This window comes from Nuphar pumila, chromosome 10, assembly GCF_984573655.1.
Source record: "Nuphar pumila chromosome 10, dmNupPumi1.hap1.1, whole genome shotgun sequence".
NCBI lineage: Eukaryota > Viridiplantae > Streptophyta > Magnoliopsida > Nymphaeales > Nymphaeaceae > Nuphar > Nuphar pumila.
In genome coordinates, this window is record NC_143258.1 from 95,319,873 (window position 1) to 95,343,926 (window position 24,054).

Sequence of the window (24,054 nt, forward strand, 5' to 3'; positions counted from 1 at the left end):
ATATCCAAATCATTTGTACATATGTATATGCATCATAGAAGGTCAGTTTGCATTCAAAGTGATCTTTTGTTTGTATTATGACTAGTATTAGATCCATGCCCATCCGGGTCTGGCAAGCTCACATCCGTAATAATACCATCCATATCCTTACAAAGAATATGATTTAGGCCATCTTACATATTTTCATCCCTTACAACAATGTAAGAAATGGAAGGAGTTTAGACAATTGATTGTGTCTACAAGGTCTTTTTCTTTATCAAGAAACATATATTAACTGAAATCTTTAATTTTTCATAAATAGTTGTCCAATCATAATAATAAAACACTTAAATGCTCTAGCAAACTTTTTTAGGTAAGAAAGACCTAAGGTTGGTATTTCAAAAGTAGGGATGTCAATGAGCCGGATTTTATCCCATATCCGACCAAATTTGATTCCATTTGACGGATATCCGAATCCGTTTACATGTGAAAAAGTGGATCTGGTATAAGCTTGTCACCATCCAAATATGAATCGGTTTAGCCAACATCCGATTAGTCAAATGCGGTATTGATAACATCCAATCCAAATCCGAACCGTTTACATCCCTATTCCTAAAGGTTGAAAGTTAAACAATTGGAAGTTGAAAGACTATTATTCAGGTAGCAAAAGGAATGAGTCACTGAGATGTCATGCATTTCTAATTTCCAATTTTGTTGTATTCTTCCCAAGTTTATTCCTCACTGACATGTCATGTATTTCTTTCCAATTTCGTTGTATTCTTCCCAAGTTTATTCTGCCTATTTAAGGATCAAAAGGCTCAGGGTATGTTAGATAATTTGGCATTTATCTTCTTATAGCCATGTCCTACATTTGTGGGCCCATATATAATTGCCTAGCCAAAAGTAGAAGGCCAGAGGGAAGCTAATTACCCTCCTTTGCTTCCTTTTCTATTTGACCATATTTCGGTTATAAGCAAACATTGTCTCAAATAACATTTGCCTTTAAGTGGCCAAATGCTGAAATTAAGGCATAGCTTAAGCAGTTATCTGGATATGAGACAGCACATGAAAAAGCAAATTGAGATAGGTCTAAATGTCTTAGGGTTAAGAGTCTTGAGGGATGTCTTAACATGTTTAGTACATTAAAGTACAAGGTTCAAAACTAGTGTATAAAGCATCCAAGTTGTGTTTGTTGAGTCAGACCCAGATACACCAAAATGAGTTCGATATCAGTCGACCCAGCATTATCAAACATCAAAAGCAGACCACACATGGGTCAGGTCGACCAGCCCATTAGGCCTAGATAGAAAGTTTTAGTAATTGAGCCAAACAAGATGAACTTGAGGTATTCAAGCTTGGCTTATGCTTGTGAAGAGCCGAGCCGAGCTCATGACAAGCCCAAGCTAAAAGACCTGAGCTCAAGTTGGCTCGATCCAAAAAACATTTTTTTTCAAAACTGCAAGTAATAGGACCGATCGAGACCTATTGAGCCAAGATGGTACTAACTCATTTATAAAATAAAATCAATATTTCAAAGTGTAAGCAATAGGATTGGATCTTAATTATTGTTTGCAAGCCAAGCACTTCAACCATGTATTTCATTGTTGAAAAATTTTGGTTTTAAAACAATTACACTGTTATGTGGCAGGGAAAGAACCTGAAATTGTTATTGCATATGAATTTTCATAACGGTTCTTATGTGAATAATTTTGAATTAATTAAAATGGTAAAAAAAAACTAAACAGTGTAATAATTTTCTTTTCTGGTATCCCTCTAAAAGGGTAGGAACCTTAGATGACAGTCACCATGTATTCTAGTGGTATAAAATATCTGTAAAATATAGTTTTCTACTACTTAACGAGCTTATACAAAACGAGCCAAGACGAACACCGGTTGTTCATATTTGGCTTGCCGCGCCTATTTCACAAGTTCAAATCAGCTCTTTGTGTGCGGTCTACACCAGCCAATCTGCAAGTGGCCATGTCTCATTTCCGCTCATCTGATAGGGGCTACTTGTGAATATCATCAAGTTTGACACGACGTCACAAGTTCAAAACCATGGGTGGTATCCCTTGCCGCAAGGTCAAAACTAGGTGTAGTCTCTCCGGTTGGGGGGGGGGGCGAGTTTACCAGGTCAGTGATTGGTTTCCTTCGATCATCCAAAATAATAATAATATGGGTGACTTATAGAGTGAGTAAACAATGTGTCAGCCACCTAACCTAACCAATTTCAGTTGTACGAGTGACTCAACCTCCGTGCCTTTTCCTATTAAAGGCAGTCCGAAATTTTAGGGCCAGAAATGGATTAGGATGGAAGGCCGGGTTTGTCGGCCTAACTCTCAAAACTATCCAGTGATATATAGAGAGAAAGAATCCCAGGGCTCTTGCACTCCTTTCCCTTTTGAACTTTGGTGATTTCCTGCTCTGTGAGCAATCAATCCCTTGGCCACCAAAGCAGTTACAGGGGAAAAAGGACCAACCATGTCTAGCAGACCAGACTGCATAGAAGAAGATGCCTCCAAGCTGGAAGAAGGATACAGTAGAGCTGCAGAGACACCCCACAATAAGGATTGCTGCCCATCTGTCATGTTCATACAGAAGGTATGTTGTAGTTATATTATCTAAATACGTATCTGTATATCTATTTATTTATGGGGTATGGTCCATAGTGCCATGTTTATAGATCTTCAGTTTAGCGATGGTCATCATCAGCATCAGCATATATTGTTCCGTATCTACAACAGGCTTGACTTTGTCAGTCTTATTTCTTCCATCTAAGGCCAAACCTTGAACCATGTTTGGATTTTTTTCCTACTGTAAAAAAAAAGATTTGATGAAGTCCTAGAAACAAGGCCTTCAACAGTGGCCAAGGTAATTTGGATCCTTCTGGAGTCGGTAATTTAGCAAGAAGTTTTCTCATTCTGTGATACTTGAATCGGTAGAGTTGCAGTTTCTTAGTGTTCTTGGGAATCCTCTTCGGGTCATCACCTAGGCTTTTCTAATGACAGAGAGATATTAGTTACTGTAATTGAAAAAAAAAGTGACACTAAGATATAGTTCTTAGTAATAGCAGCTAGACATAGATATGTGTGAAATTGTTCATCACAATGTGGCAATGGATAAGATAAAATTAATATGTGTTTATCCGTAAAAGAGGGATGAAATATCCATTAATATTTCCCTCCTAAAAAAATACCTAAGAATGAAATGGCTTTCCAACAATAAAGTTTTCAGTTACTACGGTTATTAATGTGCACCCATTTAAATAAAAAGGACGACATATTTTGGTATTTAGTTTAATTGTTATTTTATTGACTTTGTATTTTTTAAATATTTTACTAATCTTTTTTAGATTAAAAGTTCTGGTTTTAATGTTCTGCAGTAAACAGTGAAAAAAGTTCATGCATATGTACAAATGCACAATAAAAGCCTACCCAATTTCGATTTGTACTTGGACTTAAGGCTATCAATGTGTATTTTTATCCGTTGAAATAAATGCATTTAGTATGTTGTGGAAATACTTTATCAAACTATTGAATGTGTGTTGCCACATGTTGTCTCGATAGTTTCAACCATCCCCAAAAAATCATATATATGATTGTGAAAAAAAACTTTAGTATGGATAGTTGTGTTCTGTTGGCAGGATATGTAGTTCATTATGCATATAATAATGTATTATATTTGGGGTGAGTCTGACTACCCGAGAGTTTAAATCCACGAGGATAAGGAATCTTCGGATTAAAATTTTGAAACTTAGATCTTGCATTTGACGCGTAGGATCACAATTCTGAGGGCATTTTAGAATATAGTTTTTTTGTGTGGGCGAGTTACGGTAAGCTTATTAGATAGGTGGTTCGGCTCGCTTTTCAAAAACTCTCTTCAAGATCACAATACTCATGGCTTTTGAAACTTGATGAGAATCTCGATTCTCCACGCTTCTTCTGTTTTATTTATTCTTTCTTATATGTTCTCTCACTCTAATTTTTATATTACTTATCTGTTTCTTCCCAAACTCCCACACTGCTCCCTTAATTCCATGTGCTTTCTCTAAATCGGTAGTCATCAATTTTAGATTTTGTTAAAAATAATTTTTTATACTAAAACATCATGAAATTTAAAAATAATAAACTTTGTTTTAGTTTTTATTTGTGTTTTATTTCGATTTTCATTCAATTCATATATCTTTTTTATTTCTCGCTTCATGCTTCCTATATATTTTAAAACGCATCCCTTCTCGCTTCTACTCCTCATATTGTTTTCGCTTCTTAGTCTGACAACTTTGGTAGAGCGAAACTTATTTAAAGAGGAAAAAATTTGTACTAATTGATACTATAAGTTACCATCATCACCACCATTATCATCATCATCATCACTATCACCACCACCATCATTGTCACTATGAATTTTTTATAATGCAGATCATTGCCGAGTTATTCGGAACATATTGTATAATCTTTGCTGGATGCGGATCTGTGGTTGTTAACGACATATATGGAAAGGTGACATTCCCTGGAATATGCATAACATGGGGCTTGATTGTCATGGTTATGGTCTACTCGTTGGGTCATATATCAGGTGCCCATTTCAATCCAGCAGTCACCCTTGCCTTTGCCATCTTCAAGCGCTTCCCATGGAAAGAGGTCAGTCAGTTTTTCTATCACATTTTGCCCAGCAATTTTTCCCTGTTCATGGTGTGTATGCTGCTTGGCTGAATGAGACCCATTACATTAAACGGGCAAGTCAAGGGCTTTTGGCATCGACAGCCTAGATGTAACAATTTGGATAATGGGATATGAAATAGCCCATATTGAAAGAACGGTTAGATTTTCAGGGTGCACTTATTCATACTTTGAAAAAGCACAGCTTTACCTAAAAATGGACTGCTCTAATGGCCCTATATCAGTCAGAAAGTGTCACTAGTAAGCAAACCAAGTTGCTCGTGGCTCAGCTAAGTTGGGCTTGGTAGTGAGCTTGTTTGGGCACATGAAATAGGTTCAAAATCAGTTTGATAAGCCTATTATATGAGGTCCTAATACTTAAGAAGCTGAGTTTAAATGGTGGCTGCTCAATGCGATCGCCTGTATACTAGAGATTGGAAGCACCAATCTCATCTTTACTTCCATGTGAAAGCATTTGTTCATTCAAATGAATCCTAAGCCTAAGGCTCAATTGCTCAACTTGTCTCACTTAGTTTGCATCCTTTGTCTTATGGTCAAAGCAGCAGGTTCCCTGGTGGGGTTTTAGCCACTTGGGATGGGGGCATACCAATCTCTCCCGGTCGACTTGACCCCACCACCTGAACCAGGGTTTTCCCTCTATAAATTTAAAAAAAAAACTTGCACCACTTTAACTTATTGTTTTATTAAACTGAGTTGACTAGGGCTCTTCCTCAAAAAAAAAAGGGAAAAAAAAAAGCAACTAGGTCTCTCTCTCTCTCTCTCTCTCTCTCACCTGTTCTTTGGCATCATGCATGCAGGTCCTACCTTACATGGTAGCTCAGGTACTGGGCTCAGTTATGGCCAGTGGCACTCTACGTTTGTTGTTCAATGTGAAGCCTGAAGATTACTTCGGAACGGCTCCAGCAGGATCTGCAGTTCAGTCTCTAGTCATTGAAATCATTATCTCCTTCATTTTGATGTTTGTGATCTCGGGTGTGGCCACTGACACTAGAGCGGTACGTGTAACCAAACCCTATAAGATCACAGTTTGAGCTAATTAAACTGAGCTACGTTGCCCATTTTTGTGATTCATGGAGGTCTCAATGAATTGGTTGTTTGACCTGTCCATGGTCCGTGTTGGTTGGGTCTAACCCAGGTCAAACTAATATTTCATCTACATTTACGAATTAGAAGTGCAACCTGACCAATCAATAAACCCAGGTCAAGCTAGGTCCAGTCTCGTCCCAGCCAGGCATAATGCACCCTATTTGGTTTGGATTTGGATCCTTACCCTCTAAAATTGTTTTAGCCGGTTACACTTGCATTCTATGATAAGGTATAAATATAATGCATGTATATATGCATCGTTTTTTTTGTACAGTTATTATCTTGGGTTAGATTTGGGAAATTTGAGGGAACTATGAACCCAAGCACATCCATATTCTATTCAAATTGTTATAGGATCTTATGTAGAATCCAAAACTTTCTCATTTGTGATTAATTAAAATCGAAAACATGGCCTAAGTGGATTGCTAAAACGCTAACTCTAAGCATATGAATACATAAATGAACTCAAACTATATGATAAGAATGTAAAATGCCAATGTTTTCTAATAATCAAAATCAATTTAACAGTGTTCTTTCCTATGGAACTCATCCCTGACTGTGGTATACTAAACCCCTTGAAAGACCAATTAACTTTAGTTGTTAAAAGTTGATAATCGATTCCTTTAAAAAAAAAGGTCGATAATTGAAAGTGGAAGCACAAAGATCAAACGCTACTGGTGCACGAGTGTGTCTGTTTAGAAGCGGGACACGTAAGGCAGGGTGGTCGTGGGGCCCCACCCTAGGGGTGGCAATTGGGTCGGGTTGGCAGGTCGACCCGGCGGGTTGGCGGGTCAGCATACCTCAACCTGAACCCGACCCGTTTATTAAACGGGTCGGCTGTGGCAAACACAAACCCGACCTGTTTATTAAACGGGTAACCCGACACGACCCACCAACCCGTTTAATAAACAGGTTGGGTCGGGTAAACGGGTTGGCGGGTTGGGTTGGTGGGCGGGTTGGCGGGTCGGGTTGGCAGGTTGACCCGCCCACCTAACCCATTTATTAAACGGGTCAGCCAGGTTGGCGAGTTGACATACCCCTAACATGAACTCGACCCGTTTAATAAACGGGTTAGGCGGGCCGACCCGATTATTAAACGGGTTAGTTTAAGCCCAACCCGAACCCGCCTAAGAGGCGGGTTGGCGGGTCGTGTCAAGTTTTGCCACCCCGGGCCCACCCAGGGTTTTCCTTGCTTCGGCGAGGGTTCCTCATCATAAAAAAAAGGTGCAAGCACAAGGAGCAAGCAACTGTATTCTTACTTTTCCATTTTTTTGATCTTCCATTTATAAGCTTTGTTCCATATTGCAGATTGGTGAATTGGCAGGGATTGCGGTTGGGGCAACCATATTGCTAAATGTGCTGGTTGCAGGGTAATCACTCTCTCTCTCTCTCTGTGGTCGATTTTTCCTTTAATGATTAAATTCTTTTTAAGTTAGTTTTATTTCATGTGTAGGCCCATCACTGGAGCATCAATGAACCCTGCAAGGAGTTTAGGACCAGCAATTGTTATGGGTCATTACAAAGATTTGTGGGTTTACATCATTGGTCCTCCAGTGGGTACCATAGTTGGTGCCTTTGCCTATAACCTCATTAGATTTACTGACAAACCATTGCGAGAAATCACAAAGAGCAGTTCCTTCTTGAAGAGCTTATCAATGAACAATGCACAATGAAATTAGATTCATTCAAGATTAGCGCATGTTAAACAATCAAACTTTTATGTAAATGTAATATTTAATTAAGCATTTAAATTTATTGTTTTTTCTTTATTCACGATGCCTAAGCATAAGATGAATGGGTACCATTTCTTCGAGTAACAAGAGAGAAATATGAAGAAATAAGGGTATGTTTTGGAGCCAGGCGCCTGGGCTTGCAGCTATGAATTCCACATATGAAGTGAAAAGCATGGATTTGGCACTTCTCACAGCATTTGTTTGGATACATTTCCAAAGGTGTTTGGAAAGGATGACAGTCAATTAATGCACCATTAAAGCTGAACTAAGTGGTAGTTGATAGCTTCATGAGAATGGATGCACCACCTCCCTATGGTGAGCCTTGATTTAAGGGTTTGGAGGTGGCATTTCATGTGTCAGCCTTAAGGGCATGTTTGGAAGTGAGAAAGATGTAGGATAAGTGATAAAAATTGAAAAATTCAAACTGATTTTCTGACCCTTCTAAACGAGAGAGACTTTTGTTGAGAGATTTTTTTAAAAAGTACACTTTTTGATAGGAAACATTTCTCCATGGAAGGGGGTGGATGAATGTTTCCTAACAAGAGAATTTATTTTTACACTCCCCACCACCCATCTTGCCACCACTCACCATCCATCTTTTCACCACCCACCACATTCCTCTTCTCATTTTTTTTATATTTTTCCACTATGTTTTTCTCATGCTACACAAACAAGTGAAACTTTCTTTTAAAAAACTTCGCAGATCAAAATCTCTCGTAGGTCAAACTTTCTTTTCCTACTAGAGTTTTTCTCATTTCTCCATGTAGGCCAAACTAGCTAACAAATAGACATCACAATATTATTTACCATAACTAAACAAAAACTAATAATTGATATATTTGACTGACCATGTAAGACCTTTTATTATACTCATAATTTTTGTCTAAAAAAGATATATTTGACTGGCCATGTACGACCTTTTATTGTACTAGCAATTTGTATCTAAAAAAAGATATATTCGACTGACCTCAAAGATAGTAAGACAGCTTTTCCAATTGATATAAAATAATGGAAACCATATAAACGGATCTTGGTAACCAACTATAAAATAATTAATGTTTCAGCCACTCCAAAATTAATAGTTTTTTCTATCCATCATTTATGTTGGACCTTTTTTCAATTTTTTTTTTATTTTTTTAACCAATTTTAATTAACAACCGATCTCTATATATGAAAAAATATTTGCTACTAATAAAGGCAAGGAACTAATGAACTAAAAAACCTAAGTAAAGCTGTGTCAACTCAATCTAACAGGTAAATGTGTTTAACATTATTTGTTTCCTAAGGATCAAGACTTGAATTATACTTAATTTATTAGTATAAAAAAACTGATTTTTTTGAGTTATGAAATTTTAGCACCTCATAGGCCAATTATTTGTTTACTTCTTTAAAAACCTATTTACTTGTCATAATTATATGATTCACAACGCATTTCCAACTAAACAAACCATGTAGGTCACATCTATAATATCTGTGATCTAAAGAAAATTCAATTTTTTTTTTTAAGAAAATGGTTATCATTACCTCCTTACCTTCATTAGTAGACAATACTTAAAATTTTATGCTTTATCACTGACCCATTAACATATTTTTTACTTAGATGTGAACAAATCAGAAATCAAAACTTTTATGCATGTTGGTAGATTGATTGCAACCATAAATTCATGAGCTCCAACTAGAAGTACACAGATCTCCGAATCTAAAATTGTAACGCCCTAAAATTTTTAATCTTAATTATAGTTTAAATATTAAAATTTTGAGATTTTTTTTTTGATAAGTATAAGTAAATCAGATCTTATAATGCGAAAACGATTTTTAAAAACGGTTAAGACTTTGGGCACGGTTACACTAAAGATAACAATCAAATACTTAAAACAAAAAAATCATGAATACCAAGATCGCAAGGTAAGAGTGGACCTTCGAGGATGCAGCTCGACCAGCCATTTGCTCCAACTACTCATCATACTTTACCTGCATTACCTGTCCCCCATAAAACAAGGTCAGACTCGCTAAAGTCTGGTAAAGCAACCCAAACTCAAACTTAAAGAAAACATATCAAGCATCTAAATGTAAAGATATATTATTCATCCATCGTCAAGTGATAGACAAGGGAACAACGTCCTATGTTTCATTCATTTCAAGCATTCGAACATAAAGCATTTAAAAGCATTTCATCACTTAATATTCTATTCAACCTTAACTCACGTAATAAGGCATAATTTATATGCATTCAAGTCATACAAGTCATCGCAAATATATATATATATATATATATATATATATATATATATATATATATATATATATATATATATATATATATATATACATCTAAGACATTTAGATCATTGCATTATTTTTATATGCATTCATAATTCTTATAAATAATAAGTCAAATCACATTTGACCATTTCAACGTAAAACACACGCACATACCTTATAAGTAATTTAGTCAGATATTCTTGATACATAGGTGTAATATATTTACTCAGACAATCATAATACAATCATTTGCAATGAAACTATATAGGCGTAATGTATCATTCACCTAATAAGTCAAAACTAGTCATTTGTAGGCGTGATGTGTCATTCACCTATACGCTAACATAAGCGTCACAATCATAGCCTCATATCAAGATCCAAAATCAATAAGGATCTGATTATCATATTTGAATTCAATATATAATCATGCTATAATAGAAAAGTCAAATCTGTAGATTGATAATTGGCTATCTCAATCAACTCAGAAGATCATCACAATTTATCATAACATTTCATTTATTCATAATAAAGATTTATAAAATTCACGCTGGATCACCTGGTCTGAGAAATGTACTACCTCACAAGGAGTTACCGCCCTAGACGGACGATCTACCTGGTCTTGGACAATGCACTTTCTCACAAGAATATACCGTCTTTGTGGGCTACCCGCTCTTGAATAATGCACTTCCTTACAGAGACTTACCGCTCTAGCTGGATTACCTGATTTGGTCATGCGCACCCTCACAGAGAATCCTTTGAGAATAATTCATCAACGGGTATCATATCTAGTGAAAACTATTGTGATACATGCATCAATACAATTGACCACTCTCAGAGTCGATAGCCATCAACACAAGCATAAGCATGTATACAATCAAAGCATCGCATCATACATCACTTCATATGGCATTAAAATTATAAAATCACACATTTAACTAATAAGGCTTCATGAACCAAAGTTCACTATTGAACTTAAACATTTATCGTATGCATTCATAATTTCATTTCATGTAGCATTTAAATCATATCATACATAAGCATATTATCCTACACATCTTATCATCGCCACAAAGAACATTGCACTTCGTAAATTAAACCTTAAAGCATACGTAAACAAAACATGAGTTATATGCATGCATACGTGAACATGCACATTTCATAATACAAAGCAACTAAACCTCAACATACATAACTCCTACGTAGTTCAAGATTTATACACACGATAAAAGTCATGTTTTTTTTCCCACATGAATTGATATATCATCTTAGATATAATTGTGTAAGGGTTGGTCAAAATCTCATTGACCATCCTACCGTACATCATACACATATATTTCTCAAGCAAATAAGACATACAAGTTCAAAATAATTTATAACATTCACATGCTTTCTTCTATACAAGAATAAATGAGTTCATCATATGACAAGATAATATACATAACATTCACAATATGCATCGAACACGACTTATACATATCCATAGTAGTTATATGTGTACCATGTATTAAATTCATATGAACATACAAAGCAACATAGTATGCGCAAACCAAAGTATGATAACACACATTGTGTACATATTATACATTCATAAGTGCACATGCATTCAAACCCACACACAGGTGTACCTGCACCAAACACACTCCATATTCCGCTAACTACAATCATGACAAGCATGATCTCCGAACTATAATTACAAGAGTCCTAGATATTCACAACTAAGTGAAGTGTGTGAGCATAACTTGTATTTGCAACTCATTTAGATATTCAGTGCAACATCATGCTTACACAATTAGTGCCTTAACATACTCTCTATAAGTTTAGCTAAGGTATCTTACCTTAATAATGTGAAGAACAATTAATCGAAACTCAAAAGATCGAGGAGTTTTGAAGTCTGCAAAGACTGCTACCTAAGCAATACAATGAACTCTTCGTGTGCGATCGCAAATGCTAAAAACTCAAAAAATGCCAATTATAACAAGATTAGCCAAAAATAGCAAATTACCCTATAAATCATTACCAATAGTCAAATAACACATAAATACACTTCAATAATTTACAAACTCCATCAAAAATATATTTAAATATAATATATATATATATATATATATATATATATATATATATATATATATATATATATATATATATATATATCAATAGTGATTTATAGCCTAAAATAGTTCTATAAATACAAATTATACCTTGATTGGCTTGAATAAACAAATAAATATATAATAAATAAATAAATAAAATTCAAAAGCTAGAAACATATTTCTAATTTAGAGATAAAAAATAAAGTTTTTATTTATTAATAATCCTTAAAAATTACAGGTTTTACGTAATTATATTGTTTTTGTTGACTTATAAGGTCATTGCTATCAAACTGGGGTTCCATTTGTCCAGTTAGTGCACGCCTAACCCTAATGTCACAAGTTAAATTTAATGCTACAAGGCTCTTTGAGACTTAGTGTACAACATTTAAAGAGTTCTATAAAGATGGCGTGGCCCAATGGTGACCGCATAAAAAACAAGATATTATTTTTGTTTTTAGTATGGCATTTGTCAACCTTTTTTTAGTATTGCAAACAAAGTCTCAAAAATTAATAATTGCTTGTCGACTACTTGCAAGTTGCAACTGCTGCTGAGCTCAGCAAAATCGGGTCAGATCATACTCCACCTAAGACAGCATTGATTTAAAATAGATGCGGGTCGGACTGGAGACAGGATCCTGGCTGGGGCTGAATCTGAAGCCACCGGATCTAATATAATAGCTCATGCATGGTACAAGTTTAACTGATATAAGATGGGTTGTTTTAAAAGAAAGCTATAAAAATGTTATTTTATATTAAGGACTAGGGGTGTCAACGGGCGTGGTTTACCTCAACCAACCCCAATTGGGTCCGGGTATGGTGTCAAATAAGAAAACCTGATTACGATCTGGGTTAGGACCCGAAGGTCCGATTAATACATGGACCCTGGAATAGTTTTTGAAATATTATACCAGACCCTTCCGATTAAGACCCACAAATTTTCAATGTAAAAATGACAAAAAATATTATTTTATAGGGTTACTAAGGAAAAAAGAGAAGGAAGGTAGGGAGTCTAATTTAATCACTATGATGCCCTAAACTTTTTAGTCAATGCCATCTGCATCCCGTTACTGGAACACGCACCTGCTGGGCCTGAGCCAGGGATGTCAAATTGGGTCTCTCTGGCTGGATACCAACCTGGATTGGATCTGATAGGACTCGGATTTTTCGACTTAATGCAATGGGGCTAATAGTTAATTGGGTCAGATTCACAACATTTGAGTGGTAGATGGATCCATATTTGGTTTGAAAGTTCATAGCCCAGACCTAAGATTTGACCAGAGATTCGATCCGTCTTTGAAACTTTTTATTTGAAAGGGATCAGAATTTGAAACTTAAGTGTTTCAACCAGTCGCAAATGTCATCGATTTGGAAATACCGTTATTTTATTGACAAACTTTTAAAGCCTGATATTATATTAAAAAGTGATATTTATGAAGTATCTCATATTTTAAAATATTGTGCGTGATACTTTTAATATTATTCATATTTTTATTTTTTTTAGTTTTTATTTTGAAAGGCAAGGCTGGGGTTCGGCACCAGTTATTCAATGGTACTACTGTGTTTTGAACTTGCAATGTCCCACCGCAAGGAGGCGTGCACTGACAGCTCCTACCAACCTTGCAGAGCCCCCATTGGTGTTCATATTTTTATTTGCGTGTATATATTATATATAAATACTTTTCAAGAATTTTAAAAAATAATATTTTCAAAACATTATTTTTGGGATCTTTCAAATATTTGGGATCTATCATTCAAAAGTATGGATAAATTGATGGAGATGTAAATCATATGATAAAGGTTGGGTGGATGAAATGGAAGAGTGCAACTGGAGTGTTGTGCGTAGAATGCCATTGCGGTTGAAGGGAAAGTTTTATAGGACGACTATTAGGCCCGCTTTACTATATGGTACGGAATGTTGGGCTGTCAAGAGACATCATATTCAAAAAATGAGTGTAGCTGAGATGCGTATGCTTAGATGGATGTGTGGAAATACAATAAAAGATAAGATTCGGAACGAGGAGATACGTAAGAAGGTAGGCGTTGCACCCATTGAAAATAAGATGAGAGAGAATCGTTTACGGTGGTTTGGACATATTCGACAAAGGCCTAATGATGCTCCAGTTAGAAGGATGGAGAAATGGGAAAATATATTAGTTAAAAGAGGTCGGGGTTGGCCTAGGAAGACATGGATGGAGGTGATAGGAAAGGATATGAATGCTTTGAACCTCACCGAGGACATGGCATTGGATAAAAATGAATGGAGGAGAAGGATTCATGTGGAAGACCCAGAATGATTTTCTTTGTTGGTTCATATCGCCGACCCCAATTGTTTTGGGATGAAGGCGTAGTTGTTGTTGTTGTTTGTTTGTTGTAATATTTTCAAAACATCGCCAAATATTTTCCTCATCCGTATCTTCCCAAGAATTATTTTTTGAACAACTAACGAACTAGCCAAACTTGTTAGATGAATGTAGTTTATCTCTATTTTATTTTCAATTTATAAGCATGTTAAAAATTATTATATTACTTGAATAATAATAATCTATTTTATCTCTTTCTTTTTGTGGATGAGAAAATCCCAAGCCCAAGATTCGTGACCAAGGGCGCGGTTCGAGACTCAAATGAGTCCACTTAACTCCCGAGACTTGACCTACCTGCGATTGATTCATCCATTCAATTGGTCAACAGTCAAAGGCATGTTTGTCGAATCTCTAGTCTCTTGTCGTCCTTGACTGAACATCGAAGACTATTTCCGTAATTACGTCTTGTGAGGCATTTGGAGACACCGGACCATGCTATACTTTCGCATGCCGACCGGGCCGAGTTGCAAGTAAATGCCTCATTTGGCCCTCTAATATAATCAAAATAACACTTTTTTTTATTGCATTAAAAAAGGAAATTTTCAAAAAGCACCTGAAGTTTGTACGTTAATAAAAAAGGCACCTAAGTTTAAAAAAAATAATAAAAACACATCTAAAAAGTATCGTGGTTAATAACAAAGGCCCAAGAGTTTACTACTGTCAAATGTGATACTCAAATACCATTTTACTTTCAACATCATGTTTTAAAAAATACACATAAAAAAACCGGGAAGGGGCTTTCCAAGGATCATCTAATAAATTAACTCTATTAGGTCATATTGGGTTAGTCATAACTTAGGTTAAATGGATGAAAATTTATTTTTTCTTGGCGGTGCAAAAATTTAGTTTTTTTTTTTTAATTTTTCAAAACTTTGTTGTGATTTTTTTTTTTATTAATGCTCAAACTGTGGGTGTTTTTGTGTCAATTTTATACACTCAAATTGACCTCACAACCTGTTCAAGATGGTTCCTTTTCTAAGAGCTGTATTTTCAAGTTAAAAAACGAGATTTTCTCATTCATGACTTTTTTGGTGCAACATCAACCGTTGATTTTTTTTATTTTTATGTTGAAAAAGTTGCTTATACATCTCAATTGAAAGATATTGAAATGTGCTTTTTGATAAGGTTGCATTTAGGGCTGGTAAATGAGCCGAACTCAAGCTGCTCGGGCTTTGCTCATTAAGGGTAAATACTTGCTTGGGCTCAGCTTACGAGCTCATCAACAGCTAGCTTGTTTTTCAACATATTTTTCTTTAAATTTTAACAACATAATACATACATAAAACATGTATAATATGTATAGAACAAGCCTACACGAGTCGAGTAGAAACAAGCTTCCCCTGTTAATACTTAGCACAGTTACTTAAACAAGTTAGCTTGGCTCGCTTAACCCAATTCCCAAGCCGAGCTGCGAGCAATGAGCTGCCAATCTCGTTTCCCAGCCCAGCCTAGTTGCAATCCAATGTTAGGACCTCAAACTTGGCATTTGTATTTTTTAAAATTTTAAATAGAGACAAGGAATAGAGTTTCAAAATCATGTAACAGACTTAAACTTTTCAGATTCTGTCCATAAAAGCATGTATATATCCAGATAAATTTGTGGTATATTGATCTAAATGATTTAATCATGATACTTTGAAAATAATATAATTTTGCAAAAAAAAAATAAAGATTACCAATATATTTGTTTTTGTGATATTTTTTAAATATTTTGATAGGGATCACTATGGTCTAGGCCGGTGATTTGTCAAAAAAACATAGGGATATCCAGTTGTTCATTTAATTTGGTTGATCCATGCAACTTTGGAGTAATTTATTTTATTTATTTTTTAATTGGTGCATTATAAGTAAAAGAGTGACTCTTACGTGAACAAGCGTGAATTTGGTTCATATGTGGTTAGTTACTATATAATTAATAAACGAATGTATATCCAATCTAATATTGGGAAAAACATTGGCTACACTCTAAATGTTGAAAATAGTGCCCTGAAAATCACTACAAGAAAATTGCTAATTAGCGACGGATAGTAGCGACGGCATTTTTCCGTCGCCAATTAGCGACGGAAAAAGCGACCGTCACTAATCCGTCGCTACGTTTCGTGATATTCGCAGATGTAGCGATGAAAAATGGTCCGTCGCTAAGCCGTCGCTAAGTAGCAACGACTTAGCGACGAACAAGTTTTGTCGCAACAACATGCTGCGGTTAGCGACGGACGGGGCGACAGTATTTTTCCGTCGCTACTTAGCGACGCCGTGAGTGACAAACATATTCCGTCGCTAAGGAGTTGTATATATTTGCGTCGGCTTAGCGACGGAATAATTCCGTCGCCAATCCGTCGCTAATTTTCGCGTAAATCTGATCAGAACCCTTTTCCCTCTTTTCCTGTTTCCTCTCTCCTGCCCTCCCTACGCAGCCCGACGCCTTCCGCCGCCGCCCGCCGCCCCGTCGCCTGCCGCCCCGCGTTCCGCCCGAGCCGTCGCCCCGCCGACCGACCGTCGCCTCGCCGGAGACAGGTTCGCCCGCCCTACGCGTTTCAAGAAGGGGATAAACCCCCTGCAGTGCTTTCCGGCATTGGGGGTTGACCCCCTGCCGTGCCGTAAAGGGATGACGGCACGACAGGGGGTTTAAACCCCCTGCCTTTCCGGCAGGGGGTTAAACCCCCTGCTTTTCCGGCAGGGGGTCGACCCCCCGTGCCTTTACGGCAGGGGGTTTAACCCCCTTCCCTGTCGGAAACGCAGGGGGTTAACCCCTGCGTTTCCAGCAGGTCGACCCCGGCAGGGGGTTAAACCCCCTGCCATGCCGGAAAGGCAGGGGGGTCGACCCCCTGCCGTGCCATTGCCGTAAAGGGATGACGGCACGGCAGGGGGTTTAAACCCCCCAGCCTTTCCGGCAGGGGGTTAAACCCCCTGCCTTTCCGGCAGGGGGTCGACCCCCCATGCCTTTACGGCAGGGGGTTTAACCCCCTGCGTTTCCGACAGGGGGGGTCGACCCCCTGCCTGAAACGCAGGTGGTTTAACCCCTGCGTTTCCAACAGGGGTTAAACCCCCTGCCATAAAGGCAGGGGGTTTAACCCTCTTCCGTGCCGGAAACGCAGGGGTATAACCCTTGCGTTTCCGGCATGGGGGGTCGACCCCCTGCCTTTCTGACAGGGGGTTAACCCCATGCCGGAACAGGCAGGGGGTTAACCCCTTGCGTTTCCGGCAGGGGGTCGACCCCCCTGCCTTTCCGGCAGGTCGACCCCGGTAGGGGGTCGACTCACTGGCGGAAAGGCTGGGGGTCAGTTAACCCCCTATGTTCCGTAAGGGGGTCGACCCTCTACCGGAACAGCAGGGGAGTCGACCCCTTGCCGGAACAGCTTCCTTTTTTTTGTGGCGAGTTTTTTTTAAAACTGCATTTTTTTGTGCAGATTTTTCAACGGAACCAACTCGTGCTCAGCCACCTGTGGTAAGTAAATGACAAAAACAATGCAAATCGGGTAAATATCCGTGGTGAGTAAGTGATGCAAATGTATCACATGTTATTTAATTTATTAGATGTAACACTTTATTGTTCACACACTCACTTAGTTGTTGATATTTAGGGTTGCTTTGTTGGAGTTCGGAGATCATGCTGAGCATGATTTTAATGTAGAAATATGGAAGTGTTATTATTTTTGGAGTACAAAGTCCATGCTAAGCATGGTAGTAGTTAGTGAGATATTGAAGTGTGTTTGCTGCAGGTACATGTTTGCCAGTTGTTTGATATGAATGATTATGATGTATTGCAATGTTTGATGTAATTGTATCCATGCTTGCATGTAGTTACTTTCAATTCGATTTTGACTTCCATGTGAAATTTTATAATAAAAGCATGCTTCAAATGATTGTATCATGTCATTAATAGTTTGCACATGAAAATATTAAGTTATCAATGCATGCATCAAAATTCTTGTTATTGTTTGACATAGTATATTGCATGATAAATTTGATATTTTCTTCATCGTAGCATTCTGATTGTTTTTTTTTTAATTCGTTAGGATATTATTCGTAACATCATACGATAGAATGACTGCAAACCGTGAATGGATGTACCGTAGGATAGTGGACAATGAGTTATCGCATGAATATATGGATGGTGTTGACAGTTTTATTGAATTTGCAACGGCAAGTGTCAGTACAGTAGATCTCACAGGTCGGATTAGGTGTCCCTGCAAGATTTGTAAGAATAATCGATTTGTAGAACCTCATGGCGTTAGACATCACCTATACAGGAAGGGTTTTGTGAGTGATTATCAGAACTGGATGTTTCATGGAGAAGAATTTAGAAACGATTTTGATGCACGGGTGAATGTGGTGCACGATAATTCATATACGAATTTGATATTTGATGCCGCAGGAACAGAATTGGGTTCTGCTATGAGTTCTAGTGATGTAAGAACTGCCATAGATGAAGAATCACCAAACGATGCAGCTAGTAGATTTTATGATTTACTTAGAGATGCTGATGAGCCACTTTGGAACGGTTGTGAGAGTCACACTATCTTGTCTGCAGTTCTTCAACTAATGAATTTGAAGTCCGAGTATAATTTGAGTCAATCATGTTTTGACCGTTTGTGCATGATTGTGAAGGGTATGTTGCCTAAAGATAAGAAATTGCCACAAAATTTCTATCGTGCGAAAGTTATGGTCAACGCTCTAGGTATGGGTTACAAAAAGATTGATGTTTGTCCAAATCACTGCATGTTGTATTTCAAGAAGCAGAAAAATGACATATCATGCCCGTCATGTGGGCATCCTCGGTTCAAGCCAAAGACAAGAGGCAATGGTAGCACGAGATCAAAGGAAGTTTCATAAACAACACTAAGTTACTTAATTGATCGTGATCACAATAATTGTTTATGTCTGTGCGTAGGTTCGTCATGGTGATGTTAAAGATCAAGGAATATGTGATTTAGAAAATGGTCCGACCAAAGTTGTGCAATGCTACAACGGGTATATCGTAAATGGTTATCGATTCCATACAAAAGACTACGGTATAAACAAATCAACGATAAATAGTGGCGTGTGTGTCAAGGGTAGCAGCTACGGTGAAAATGAACATGATTACTACGGTGTTATAGAGGAAATAATGGAGTTGACTTAGGCATGAATAACAGGGTTACGATATTCAAGTGTCATTGGTTTGATTCAACTGCAACAAGACTCGACAAAGCTTCAGGCATTGTGGAGGTGAATCATAAATCCAGGTTTGGAACATATGAACCATTCATATTAGCCTCGCAAGCTCAACAAGTTTATTATACTTCATATCCGAGTATAAAAAAGTCAGATAGAAATGAATGGTGGGCAGTTTGCAAGGTGAAATCCAAACTATACCCCGAGTATGATCAGTTACAGGAAGATGAGTTAGCTGAAGACAGTGATTACTATCAATCAGATGATGTCTATGACTTCGCTTACGGTCACGATGTTGCGCATGATATGCATGTCATATCTCTATTGGCCGATGAAACATTCATATAGGAATGTGATCCAAATGATGTACCAAGTGGATGGGCAAACAATGAAGAAGAAGAAGAAGAAGAAGAAGAAGAAAAAGAAGAAGAAAGTCAAACTAGTGACGAGGAAGAATTCTCAAGCTAGTGAGCAAAATCTTATACTACAAACCTCTATTTAAATGCATTGTAATACTTGATGTGAGTTGTATTGCAATACTTGGTGTGAATGATTAAAAATTTTATTTGAATGTATTGTAATACTTGATACGAATGATTCGAATGCATTGTAATACTTGATGTGAATGATTTCAATTATCTGAATGTATTATAATTTATGCAACGAATGATTTGAATTAGTGCAATACTTGATGTGAATGATTTGAATTATTTGAATGCATTGCAATGCTTGATGTGAATGACTTGAATGCATTGTAATACTTGATGTAAATTATTTAAATGTATTGTATGACATATGTTATTTGTTAGAATATGATTCGTGGAGGTTATAGTGGTCGCTCATCCAGTAGTAGCCAGGCTCAACCTTCATCTTCACGGGCTCCTGTGATAGGTATATCATATAACTAATTGGATGCTTGATTAGTTCAAATGCGCATTCTGAGAATTTCTAATGTATTTTTTTACAGATGATGTTGCGCCTGTATACGACCCACCTACACCAGTTGATCACACAAGTCAACAGCCAACACAAGAAACAGGGTCTTCTCAGGCTGGCACAAGAAGACTCATTCGAATAGTGTATATCGATAATCGATCGTAAGTATTTTGTTTTCAATTATTGCATATCTTTTAAATATTTTATATTGATATTTACTGTGTAACAATTCATGTGCAGCACGAGGTTTGAGCCACAAGAAGTAGTACGGGAGATTAGGAATTCACTTCTTCAACATCTACCAGGACCAGTTGCTCAATGGAAAGAGTACCCAAAGGAGGTGTTAGACAGATTGTGGTCCTCATTCATGGTATACAGTTGTTCCTCATAGTTAATGTGTTTCATAGTTAATTTATTTAAGCAATGTCTACTAACTTTCTGAAAATATTTGTAGGCTTCGAATCGCTTCGCAACTACGGTGGAAGAAAATGATGCAAGAAAGGTGTGGCAGAAGGTGGCTGCCAATCGATTTGCAGACATGCTGCACACTATGAAGACTGCAGCAAAAAAAGCATCTGGCGTAGTAGATGATCCATTACTGTGGAAGGGCCATGGTCCTATTACTATCAGGAGAGATTACTGGGATGAAATGTGCGATAAGTGGGCGGGAGATGCATTTAGAAATCACTCTGCGAAGGCTGCACAAAATCGATCGAAGATGCCCGAAGCCCATCTACACACAGGTGGATCTAAGACATTTGGGAGCCACTTAAAGAAAATGGTAACTCATCAATATATAATATTAATTTTATAAGTATTGTTGCAAACTTGTGTACTAAATCTTTTGTCATTTAACTTCGCAGGAAGCAGAAAAAGGAGGCAGTGTACCATATAAAGATGTGTTTGTAGAAACACATAAACGGAAGACCACGGGAGTCTTCGTATCAGAGAAGGCGAGAACGACAACGGTATGTATTAATTCTATTAATAATCATTGCAATATATATGCAAGTTATCATAATGTTATCATTAATTATTAATGAATACTTTAAACATTATTTTGTAGGAGGCATATGAGCAACAGATGGTAGAGCGATATGGCGATGACGCTACTCAGCATCCATCATTTGATCCTATAGCATGGGTGACTGCAGCAGGTGAACCCAAAAAAGGTCGCGTGTTCGGGTTTGGGAGTAATATGAACACTTCACCAGTTATTGGTTCTTCCAGTTACGGCTCACCGACTTCTTGCGCCGACATAAGCTCCAAGCAACCGACTATTCTTTCCGGTGATGATGTACGCGAGATCATTAATGAATCACTGAATAACTACTTCCAATACACTGTCGCTCCCTTTCTCCGAAATGAGATCAAGGTCGCTGTTCAGGATAGGAGATCTTCGATTCCAGGTCCATCTCAGGTATAATCACATATTCAGTTTTTTGTCTGCCTTAGAACACATATGAGCATAATCGAATCACATATATAACTTTTTGCCTGCCTAAAAACATATATGAGCATGTTATAATCACATATTCAGTTTTTTGACTGCCTTAGAGCACATATGAGCATGCTATAATAACATATAGGGTTTTTTTATTGCATTAGAGCACATATGAGCATGCTATAATCACATATAAAGTTTTTTTGCCTGCCTAAGAACACATATGAGCATGATAGAATCACATATAAAGTTTTTTTGACTGCATTAGAATACACATGAGCATGATAGAATCACATATATAGTTTTTTGACTGCCTAAGAACACATATGAGCATATTATAATCACATATTCAATTTTTTTGACTGCCTTAGCACACATATGAGCATGCTATAATAACATATAGAGTTTTTTTACTGCCTTAGAACACATATGAACATGCTATATATCATTTATGATAGAATCACATATAATTTTTTTTGCTTTGCCTGCCTTAGAGCACATATGAGCATTCTATAATCACATATTCAATTTTTTGACTGCCTTAGCACACATACGAGCATGATCGAATCACATATATAGTTTTTTGCCTGCCTTAAAGCACATCTGAGCATGGTAGAATCACATATAGAGTTTTTCTAGATGCCTTAGAACACATATGAACATGCTATAATCACATATTCAATTTTTTGACTGCCTTAGCACACATATGAGCATGATAGAATCACATATATATAACTTTTTGTCTGCCTTAGAGCACATATGAGCATGATAGAATCACATATAAAGTTTTTTTGACTGCATTAGAACACATATGAGCATGCTATAATCACATATTCAGTTTTTTGACTGCCTAAGAACACATATGAGCATGTTATAATCACATATTCAGTTTTTTGACTGTCTTAGAGCACATATGAGCATGCTATAATAACATATAGAGTTTTTTTATTGCATTAGAGCACATATGAGCATGCTATAATCACATATAAAGTTTTTTTGCCTGCCTAAGAACACATATGAGCATGATAGAATCACATATAAAGTTTTTTTGACTGCATTAGAACACATATGAGCATGCTATAATCACATATTCAGTTTTTTGACTGCCTAAGAACACATATGAGCATATTATAATCACATATTCAGTTTTTTGACTGCCTTAGCACACATATGAGCATGCTATAATAACATATAGAGTTTTTTTACTGCCTTAGAACACATATGAACATGCTATATATCATTTATGATAGAATTACATATAAAATTTTTTGCTTTGCCTGCCTTAGAGCACATATGAGCATGCTATATTCACATATTCAATTTTTTTACTGCCTTAGCACACATACGAGCATGATCGAATCACATATATAGTTTTTTGCCTGCCTTAAAGCACATCTGAGCATGGTAGAATCACATATAGAGTTTTTCTAGATGCCTTAGAACACATATGAACATGCTATAATCACATATTCAATTTTTTGACTGCCTTAGCACACATATGAGCATGATAGAATCACATATATATATATATAACTTTTTGTCTACCTTAGAGCACATATGAAAATGATAGAATCACATATAGAGTTTTTTTATTGCCTTAGATCACACATGAGCACATGATAGAATCACATATAGTGTGTAATTTATTTCATTATATTTTGTTTATCAATACTGACTGTTCTTTTCTTGTGTAGGCTGCTAGCGATAATCAGCATAGTGGAGCTGAAGGGACAGATAAAGATAATGAACAAGAAGACGCACAAAATCTTGGCGATGATTAGAGGACTGTGTTGAAGAAGTTCTATTTTTTTTATGTTTCCTAATTGTAATTGTTGAATTGTAAATAATTAAACTTCTTAATTTTAAGGTGGAACGATTAATTGTTGTAGATTCTTGTTATATGAAATTTTTTGTGTGGTTTGTTTTTTATTTACAGGAAATATAAATTGTACAGGAAATAGAAATTGCTCGGTATTTAATTTTCAAATAATTTTTTTTAAATTTTTTTTCGTGTTTGCGACGGAACCATCCGTCGCTATTCATATTAATCTAGCGACGGCATAGCGACAGAAGTAAATCCGTCGCCAAGCCGTGGTCGCCGTTTAGTACCGGCGGATTGGCGACGGAATATAGCGCTCGTTATTCCGTCGCAATTAGCGACGGACCTGGCGACAGAATAATTCCGTCTTCAGTTAGCGTCGAAATATTCACGACGTAAGCATACTGTCGCCTCGTTGTCGCTAACCATGTTAGCGACGGAATGTGGTCGTCGCTAATCTACTGCTTTGTTGTAGTGAATCCAATAAAATGTGTTTGATACAAAATTAA

The 24,054-nt window shown here is 36.9% G+C and overlaps 1 protein-coding gene across 1 annotated transcript; it reads left to right on the forward strand.

The window, feature by feature from the left end:
- Nucleotides 1–2,460: 2,460 nt before the first annotated feature.
- LOC149827450 (putative aquaporin NIP-type) lies at nt 2,461–7,417 on the forward strand. The gene is made up of 5 exons (XM_090018517.1): nt 2,461–2,580; nt 4,398–4,619; nt 5,456–5,653; nt 7,053–7,114; nt 7,198–7,417. Exons 1-5 carry the CDS (start codon nt 2,461–2,463, stop codon nt 7,415–7,417), a joined length of 822 nt encoding a protein of 273 aa, XP_089874643.1.
- The last annotated feature ends 16,637 nt before the right edge of the window (nt 7,418–24,054 follow it).

Coding starts and splice junctions, on each gene's coding strand:
- LOC149827450 (XM_090018517.1), top strand. CDS start 2,461: ATGTCTAGCAGACCAGACTGCATAGAAGAAGATGCCTCCAAGCTGGAA. Junction 2,581..4,397: donor CTGTCATGTTCATACAGAAG/GTATGTTGTAGT, acceptor TTTATAATGCAG/ATCATTGCCGAGTTATTCGG. Junction 4,620..5,455: donor AGCGCTTCCCATGGAAAGAG/GTCAGTCAGTTT, acceptor TCATGCATGCAG/GTCCTACCTTACATGGTAGC.